This window comes from Psammomys obesus, unplaced genomic scaffold (genome assembly GCF_907164565.1).
Source record: "Psammomys obesus unplaced genomic scaffold, mPsaObe1.curated_primary_1811, whole genome shotgun sequence".
Lineage (NCBI taxonomy): Eukaryota > Metazoa > Chordata > Mammalia > Rodentia > Muridae > Psammomys > Psammomys obesus.
This window is the reverse complement of record NW_026585742.1, coordinates 14,131,233-14,140,837: the sequence shown is the minus strand read 5'-3', so window position 1 is coordinate 14,140,837 and position 9,605 is coordinate 14,131,233. Positions and strand designations below refer to the sequence as shown.

The 9,605-nt window shown below is 38.9% G+C and overlaps 1 protein-coding gene across 1 annotated transcript in view; it reads right to left on the bottom strand.

Annotated features, from left to right (window-relative positions):
• The window catches only part of Prkdc (protein kinase, DNA-activated, catalytic subunit), a 197,315-nt gene that overhangs the window by 22,815 nt on the left and 164,895 nt on the right, over nucleotides 1-9,605 (bottom strand). Inside the window, exon 74 of the mRNA XM_055599098.1 lies at nucleotides 3,574-3,785. Coding sequence (XP_055455073.1) covers nucleotides 3,574-3,785 — 212 coding nt within the window. The remainder of the gene's footprint in view (nucleotides 1-3,573; nucleotides 3,786-9,605) is intronic.

Here is a 9,605-nt window from a genome sequence, read left to right as displayed (position 1 = left end):
CACACACACACACACACACACACACACACACACACACACACACACACTAACTACCAGTCCAGGGAAATAGTACTTGAGAATTATATCCAACATTAAATTAGTATCTGCTCTTTAAAGTAGTAGTTCTCAATGTGTGGGTTGTAACCCCTTTGGAGATCAAACAACCCTTTCACAGGGGTCACATATCATATATCCTCCATATCAGATATTTATATTATGATCATAATAGTAGTCAAATTACAGTTATGAAGTAGTAATGAAAATAATTTTATGGTAAGGGTTCACTACAATATGAGAAACTTTATTAAAGGTTTGCAGCATTAGAAAGGTTAAGTTAAGAACTATTGCTTTTAAGAGTTAAAGGTCTTAGGCAAAGTGAAAGTAGATCTGTAGAAAATATGGACACTAATGAATATAATTTACTTTTGCTCTGAACATTTTGAAGTATGGCAGGTCACTTTATACAAATATTTTCCATGCATTCACTTTTAAAAACAGTCTTAATGTGGTGGAGTCTGTTCAGAGATGGTGTAGCTGGAGGAGCAAAGTGGTGTAAGTGGTATGTGTACAAACTGTGAAAGATGATCTACCTTTCATCTTCCCTGGTAACAAGGCAACTCAGCTCATGGCAAAACAGCTATTTTACATAAAGATTTTTTATGACTGTATTCATATATAGTGATGAGTTTCATAAAGGCATTTTATTCAAGTACACCATGGACTTTAATCATCTTTGCTTCTTATACCATCCACCCCGCGAGTATCCTTCCTTTGCCCAGGTAATTTTGGGTCTATATTTATGTCATATAGGATATACATGAGAGAAAGAGAGGTTATTTCATGGTTGAATAAAACTACAGAGTATATCTATCACAATATTCTTTATTCATTCACATTGATAGATACTTAGACTGATACCATCAACTAATTGTTGTGACAGTGCCACAGTACGTAAGGATATGCAGGTCTTTGCAGTTATGTGGCTCCTTAACAGTATATTCATATAACAGGGTCATATGTATATAATATGTATCTATGACAGTATATCTATAACAGGGTTAGTATAGCTGGATCATGTAGTAGGTCTATTTTTTTGTTTCATTGTAGTTACTATCTGAAGATAGGGTTTCATTATGTAGCCCTGGCAAAAAGAACAATGCTGGAGGTATTAGTACAAAGCCATATTAATAAAAACAGCATAATACTTATATAAAAAACAGATAAAATAATGGAATAGAACAGAGGACATATATAAATTCATTTGGTTATATGTAGTGATCAAACTTTTGACAAAGGTACTGAAAAGATACACCAGAAAAACAAAAATGAGACGTTGTGGGCTACATAAGTAACAACCTATGTCAGGACAACAACAATAAACCAGAAAGAAATAGACTACTATATGTCCTAGATATTCTACGCCTGTGAATAACGAAAAGAAATTTATGAGCAACATAGTTAAGTCCCATTTATTGGTTGGTTGGGTTGTATAGGTTCGTTATTTAGTTTTCTGAGTAGTCTATTTCAGATATTAATATTTTGTTTCACTGATTATTTTTTGTATTTTTCTTTTTGTTTCTATTTCATTAATTTATACTCTCGCTGTTAATATTTACTACCATCTACTAATTTTGGGGTCTGGCTTGTTTTTATTTTTCTAAGATCTTGAGACATAACATTAAGTTATGTGCGATCTCTACAATGTCATAAAGTAGGGACTTATAGCTATACATTTCCTTCCTAGAATCTTTTTGTTTCTCACAGGTTCTGATGTATTTGCACTTTAATTCATTCTAGGAATATAAAAACTTTTCTCTTGATTTTTTCAATAACTTATTCACCACTCAACAGTGCATTGTTTGCTTAATCTCCATGAGTTTGTATATTGTCTACAACTACAAAATACTAAACTAAAAACTATAGTTCGTCATTGATTTCTAGTTTGATTCCATTGTCACCAGATAAATCACTTTAATTTATTCAATATTAATTAAGACTTAGTGTCCTCAAATATGATCTATTTTGGAAAAAGTCCCATAGGTTGCTGAGAATGTGCACTCTGCAGTTAATGAGCAGAATGTTCTGTTCATTTAACTTATTTAATATGGTTGTTTCTGCATTCCCCCCTTGGGAGAGAGGGTTGGATAACCCACATTTGGGTGAAATCGGGGTACTGAAACCACCACTATTATTTTAGGGTCAATGAATGCCTTTGATATCCAGTTTGTATTTTTGGAATTGGGTTTTACTGATGCTTAATACACAAAAACACCTACTGAAAAAGGAAGCAAAGCACGGAAAAAATATTCTTGTAAAAGTCAGACCAACTTACGCATAACCAAAGAAGTGAAGGGGTGACACTTTAGGCCATCTATGGAGCCCTCATTCAGAAGAAGGGCGTCTCTTTGCGTGTATTCATGTATATGTATATATACACACACTATGTGATACATATCTGAGTATTTGAGTGTGTGTACTTGTGCGTGAACAAATAAAGGCAAAGCAGGATACTTGGACGTCTTTCTTTCTGCCTTACTGTCTTGAGATAAACCTGAGGCTCACTATTTTGCCTAGGCTGCCGAGTCAGCAAGACAGGAACTGCCTGTCTCTGCCCCACAATGCCGAGGGTACAGGTACATAGAGCCATGGATCCTGGGGGTTTGAACTCAGGATCTCATGATTGCAAATAAGTGTTCTTACTCATTAAGCCATCTCTCCAGTTTCTCTGGATTCATATTCTTTGTATTTTTATCTATTTATTTTAGGCCTAGGCTGACCTCAAACTTCAGATTCTCCTGTCACAGCTTCTAGAGTATTTCTGGCATACAATACTATGCCAACATTTCAGTATCTCTTAAAGGGTAGCTTCAGAATAGTCTTATTTGGGTTTCTACTGCTATGATAAACACCAAGACCAGATGCAACTTGGGGATGAGAAGGTTTATCTCAGCTTATAGCTCTCAGGTCACAATCCATCACTAGGGAAGCCAGGGCTGGACCTCAAGGTAGGAACTCGAAGTCAGGAACTAAAGCAGAGGCCATGGAGGAGTGCTGCTTACTGGTTTGCTTCTTAAGGCTGGTTTGTTCAGCCTGCTTTCTTATACAACCCAGGACCAACTGATCAGGAGTGACTCCATTGTCAGTGAGCTGGGCCCTCCCTTATCAATCATTAATCCAGAAAATGACCTACAGGCCACCTAGATGAAAGTATTTTATCAATTGGGAGTTCTCTCTTCTCAGATGACCCTACCTTGTGTCACATTTACAAAAACAAACCAACCATAACAAGAACAGATTACAAATTACATCTAGTAATGTAACAGATTACATCTACTCTGTAATATTCAAAAGATTATTAATTACGGGCATGCAGGCAAGCACCTAAGACAAACAGTATTTTCAAAAGGAGAGAAATTCTGTAACAAGTAATAAACAGAGAAAAGATGAACTCAACAGATGTCAAAGACTTTCTATGCTTCAAGAACAGCTCAAATACATTTGCACAATTTTGCTTTTACCGCACAAAATTTTTATACTCAGTACTATCTGATCAGCCCAATTCCAAAACGTTACCTCTCAACAAATGCTTTATTATTTTGACCAGAAGAAGTATGCTTAAAGGAGTAGCTTTCGCTGCTTATTATAAAAGGATAGATAATGGCCTGTGGGTAGTTATCAGCAATCTCTTCCACAGTATGCTGCACTGCAATGGCTTCCTCTTTGTCCAGTAAAGCCACCATGTGGCTGATCCAGCCAATGAACTGCCAGCAAGGAATGGATGAAATCTAAAATTCAGAAAAGTATAGTTTGAAAATGAATAAGATACTTAGCAGTATTTATCATAAAGGTAAAATATGTTCAATATGGAAAATCTTAAATATAAGTCTCCTCTCTCTTAGCTCTTTTTGCTAAGGGACCACTGCATTCTTCCAAATATTTACGGTAAATGTGCACACATATTCTTTGATCAAAGAATAGGTTTATTTGCCTGCAAATTTCATGATTTCTTTGTTTTTAATTGCTAAGTAGTGTAGTATTCCATTGTATAAATGTACCACAATTTCTGTATCCATTCCTCAACTGAAGGACATCTGGTTGTTTCCAGCTTCTGGCTATTACAAATAAAGCTACTACACACATGGTTGAGGAAATGTCCTTGTTGTATACTTGAGCATCTTTTGGATATATGCCTAGGAGTGGTATGGCTGGATCTTGAGGAAGCGCTATTCCTAATTGTCTGAAAAAGCACAGACAATTTCCAAAGTGGTTGTACAAGTTTACATTCCCACCAGCAGTGGAGGACGGTTCCTCTTTCTCCACATCCTCTCCAGCATGTGTCATCACTTGAGCTTTTGATCTTAGCCATTCTGATGGGTGTAAGGTGAAATCTCAGGGTCGTTTTGATTTGCATTTCCCTGATGACCAAGGACGCTGAACATTTCTTTTAAGTGTTTCTCTGCCATTCGATGTTCCTCTACTGAGAATTCTGTTTAGCTCTGTACCCCATTTTTTAATTGGGTTACTTGATTTCTTGCTGTTTAACTTCTTGAGTTCTATCTATATGTTCTGGATATTAGCCCTCTGTCAGATATAGGGTTGGTGAAGATTCTTTCCCAGTCTGTAGGCTGTTGTTTTGTTCTGATGACAGTGCTTTACAGCAGCTTAGGAAAAGATCATCCTGAGTGACGTTTCCCAGAAGCAGAAAGACACACATGGTATATACTCACTTAGAAGTGGATATTAGACATATAATATAGAATAGTCATACTAAAATCTGTACACCTAAGGAAGCTAATCAAGAAGGAGGACCCGGGGTAAGATGCTCAGTTTTTATTCAGAAAGGTAAACGGGATGGACATCAGAAGAGGGAGAACACAGGGAACAGGACAGGAGCCTATCACAGAGGGTCTCTGAAAGACTCTACCCAGCAGGGTATCAAAACATATGCTGAGACTCATAGCCAAACTTTGGGCAGAGTGCAGGGAATCTTATGAAAGAAGGTGGAGATAGAAAGACCTGGAGGGAACAGGAGCTCCACAAGGAGAGCAACAGAACCAAAAAATCTGGGCACAGGGGTCTTTTCTGAGACTGATATTCCAAACAAGGACCATGCATGGAAATAATTTAGAACCCCTGCACAGAAGTAGCCCATGGCAGCTCAGTGTCCACAAGGGTTCCCCAACAATAGGTACAGGGACTGTCTCCGACATGAACTCAGTGGCTGGCTCTTTGATCACCTTCACCTGAGGGGGAGCAGACTTACCAGTCCACAGAGGAAGACAAAGAAGCCAGTCCTGATGAGAGCTGATAGATTAGGGTCAGATGGAAAGGAAGGAGGACCTCCTCTATCATTGGACTAGGGGAGAGGCATAGGAAGAGGAAGGAGGGTGGGGTTGGGAGGGGCTGGAGAGGGGATTACAGCTGGGATACAAAGTGAATAAACTGTAATTAATAAAAATAAAATAAAAGATTGGGATCATACTTGCTGTGGTGTGTTGGATGTTGGTCTGATGTGTGTTACCGGCCCTCAAGATCTGGTTACAACTATCCTTGTTTTGTACACCTAAGACATACCTGATTGGTTGATTAAACAGCCTATACCTGGGTAGGGCAAATGGAGTAGGTGTGGCTAAGGCTCCTGGGCTTTTGGGTTCAATTAAGAATCATGGGAAACAGATGGATGGGAAGAGAGACGGAAAGACACCATGATGGGTTAGGTTGAGGGAAAAAAAAAAAAAAAAAAAAAAGTGGGCCAAGAGTAAGAACTCCAAAATGGCATGAAAGGACCCAGATGAAGAATACATGCAAGTACCATGGGATTATGTATGAAAGGTAGTCCAGATGAGGATTAAGGTGGATCACATTTTATGGGGGCTTGGAGATGAACGGTGAGGCTATTGGGCCAGTGTACATGAAATATCTGCCCAGCTCAAGGTAAATAAGGGTATTATAATATCTAACAGGTGTCTGTGTCTTATTATTTGTTATAGTGGGTTAAATAATACCACCACAATAATACCAGGGCTAAAAATAAACATTATATAGCCCAATACTCATTTATTTATTAATTAATTTACAACAACTGTGGTGTTTGAATGAAAATGTCCCCTGTAAGCACATATATTTGAAAACATGATCTGTAGCTGGTGGAATTACTGGGTAAGATTTAGGAAGTATGGCCTTGTTGAAGTGGGTGTGTTTAAGATTAAGTAGGTGATAGGAATATAAAAGTAACAAAGACATTAGAGAAATTTACTCATTCTTTTAACAACTATATATTCCATTTTATTTACAGATTATCATGAAGTTAGGCTGTTTTCCATATTTTTTGTTTTAAGAAATTCATATAAATATACCTCTGTACTTAACCCATACACATATTGGCATAAGTTTCCTGACATAAAATTATAGTTTGAACATTAGTAATTATAACCTATACATTATTAGAAAATCTAAAAATGTTTTTCAGGTGTTTTTCAACACATTTCTAAAAGTGTTTGACTAATTTCAAATTCTTTTAAAAAATGGATAAAATGTACTTTTAAATTTAATTTAGGTTGCATCCATACATGGTCCTTGTTTGGAGAAACAGTCTCATAAAAGACCCCTGTGCCCAGATATATTTGGTCCTTGTGGAACTCCTGTCCTCTCCAGGTCGTATTAGCTCCCCCTCCCCCCTTTTTTTGATTCCCTGCATTCTGCTGGAGGTTTGGTTATGAGTCTTAATATCTGCTTTGATACACTGCTAGGTAGAGTCTTTCAGAGGCCCTCTGTGGTAGGCTCCTGTCCTATTACTTGTTTGCTCCTACATCCAATGTCCATCCTATTTGTCTTTCTAAGTGAGGATTGATCATCGTACCCTGGGTCCTCTTTCTTGTTTACCTTCTTTAGGTGGATAGATTTCAGGATATTTATCCTATCTTATAGGTCTATATAAGTGAATATATACCATGCGTGTCTTTCTGCTTTTGGGATACCTCACTCAGGATGATCGTTTCTAGGTCACACCATTTGCCTGCAAATTTCATGATTTCCTCGTTTTTAATTGCTGAGTAGTATTCCATTGTGTAAAAATACCACAATTTCTGTATCCATTCCTTAACGGAGGGACATCTAGGTTGTTTCCAGGTTCTGGCTATTACGAATAAAGCTGCTACAAACATGATGCAACCTAGAGCCTCTGCTCAGATGTAGCCCTTGGTAGCTCAGTATCCAAGTGGGTACCCTAATAAGGGGAATAGGGACTGTTCCTGACATGAACTGGATGGTGGGTTCTTTGACCCTCCCTCCCCCCAGGAAGAGCAGCCTTGCTAGGCCACAGAGGACTTTGCAGCCAGTCCTGAAGACACCTGATAAACCAGTATCAGGCGTAAGGGGAGGAGGTTCTCCCTTATCAGTGGACTTGGAAAGGGGAATGAAGGAGATGAGGGCGGGAAGGTGGGACTGGGAGGGAAGGAGGGAGTGGGATACAGCAGGGATACAAAGTTATAACTAATATTAAAAAAATAAAAATTAAAAAAAAGTGATCCTAGAAGAGTCTTTCTCTTTATAAACATATATTCTTAAGACTTTTGCTAAAACAATGAGAAACTAACACAAAGTTCGTGGTTTTGAAAAAAAAATCAATTTAATTTTTAAAGATAGGGGCTTACTGTGTAGGCCTGGCTAGCATAGAAGTTGCAACAGACCAGGCTTGGTCTCAAATTCTGCCTCCCAAGTGCTCGAATTTAATGCATGCACTACCAAACCCACCCATAATAAACTTTCTGAAGTCACTGTCAATCTGAGAATCAAGTTGTATAATTTGGGCCAGCGAGATGGCTCAGTGGACTAAGTCACTTGTTGCCACGTCTGGCAGCCTGATTCAATCCCCAGGACTCACATGGTAGAAGAAAGAATCTTGGGGAATACTGGGAGGAAAGACAAAAGGACCTGAATGTGACAGGAGCTCCAGAAGAGCTAACTAACCAGGGCCCTGAGGGGTTTACTGAGACTGAAACATCAACCAAGGACCATGCATGAACTGGACCTAGGGCACCTACAAAGATGTAGCAGATGAGCAGCTCAGGCTTCCCCACTCTAGTAAGGGAAGTGGGGACTACACTGGACATGGACTCACTTGCCTGCTTTCAGATCACTGTCCCCTGGGGGGACTGCCTTGACAGGCCACATGGGAAGAGGACATGTTTAGTCTTGATGCAACTTGATGAGCTGGAGTGGACAGGAATGGGAGCTTCCCATTTCTGAAGAAAAGGGGAGGAGAGGGGAAGGGAAAGAGGGTGAAACTAGGAGGAAAGGAAGGAAGGGACTACAAGGATGTAGAGTGAATAAAATAAATGAGAAAAATAAATTATACTATCAAGAGAAAAAAGAGAGACATGACTTGTGAAAGCTGTATTCTGATCTCCACATGAACACTGTGCCACAGACATAGGCACAGACAAAATAACCAAGTAAGTGCAAAATAAAAAAAAAAAATTAAAGGACTTTTTTTTTCTCTTGGAAATGTCTCCAACTCTTGGAAGGCTTTTTTCCCCCTTAATTTCTCACTTTCCCTCAACTTTTAACTTTTCTGTAACCAATAATAGACTACTGAAAAAGTCTGTACTCAGAATCCACAGAAGGTAAAGTCACGGCAGGCCCTCATGGCTCAAAGATGAACATTGTTTAAGATTTTGTGATACAGAGTTGAGGAGATGATTCAGTTGGTTAAATAGAGCTGAGTTCAGTTTCTAGTACCTATGGAAAAATGAGGTATAGTACTATGAACCTGTAATCCCAGTGGGGGGCAGAGACAGGAGGAAATGGGGGCTTGCTGGCCAGCCAGTCTAGCCAAATTGGCAAGCTCCAGGTTCCGGGAGAGACTCTGTCTCAAGGGACAGCCTGGGCACTCATGTACACACACAAATAAAACAACAACAAAGATCTTGCTACATAAAGTAGCAGGGTACCAGTTAGTTCTTTCTGAACTCTCATTTTCAAGTCATAGCTTGGGGCTATTTTTTAGTATTTTTATAAATGTATAAAAATGTGAAGGATTCTTTTTGTTGGCACTGTTCTTTTATAGATGGAGCCTTCCCTACAGAGATCGAACCCTTTGGATAGAAGCATAGCCAGCATGTGTACACCCAAGTGAGCCATGGACCAAGTGTATAATTGTATGGGCATACTTGCATCTCTCAGTTCCCTCTTAGTTCTCACTCTAGGCTAAATAAAAACTAAGCATGAGATACCAGCAGATGTTCCAGACTGCAGCTTCATCTATGCAGACTGTATTTTGCAAAATTTTGCAAAATTCCATACAAAATCTGTCTCAGCTCCAGAAATATTCTTCCTTGATTGATTGATTTGGTTCTTGTTCAGATAGCGTTCTCACTACACCCACAAAGGAAAATAGGTAAATGCAATAGCACACATCTGTAATCCTAAGATGCAGGAGGGAACAGGAAAATCGCATCAAGCTGTAAACAGGGAAGAAGGTAAGGAATGATACCTCAGATTGTCCTCTGACCCCACATGTACGATGTAGCATGTGCACACACACAAAGGTGGGGGAAAAAAGGCCAGATCATCTGTATTACACACACTGAGTCTGGATATAAAGT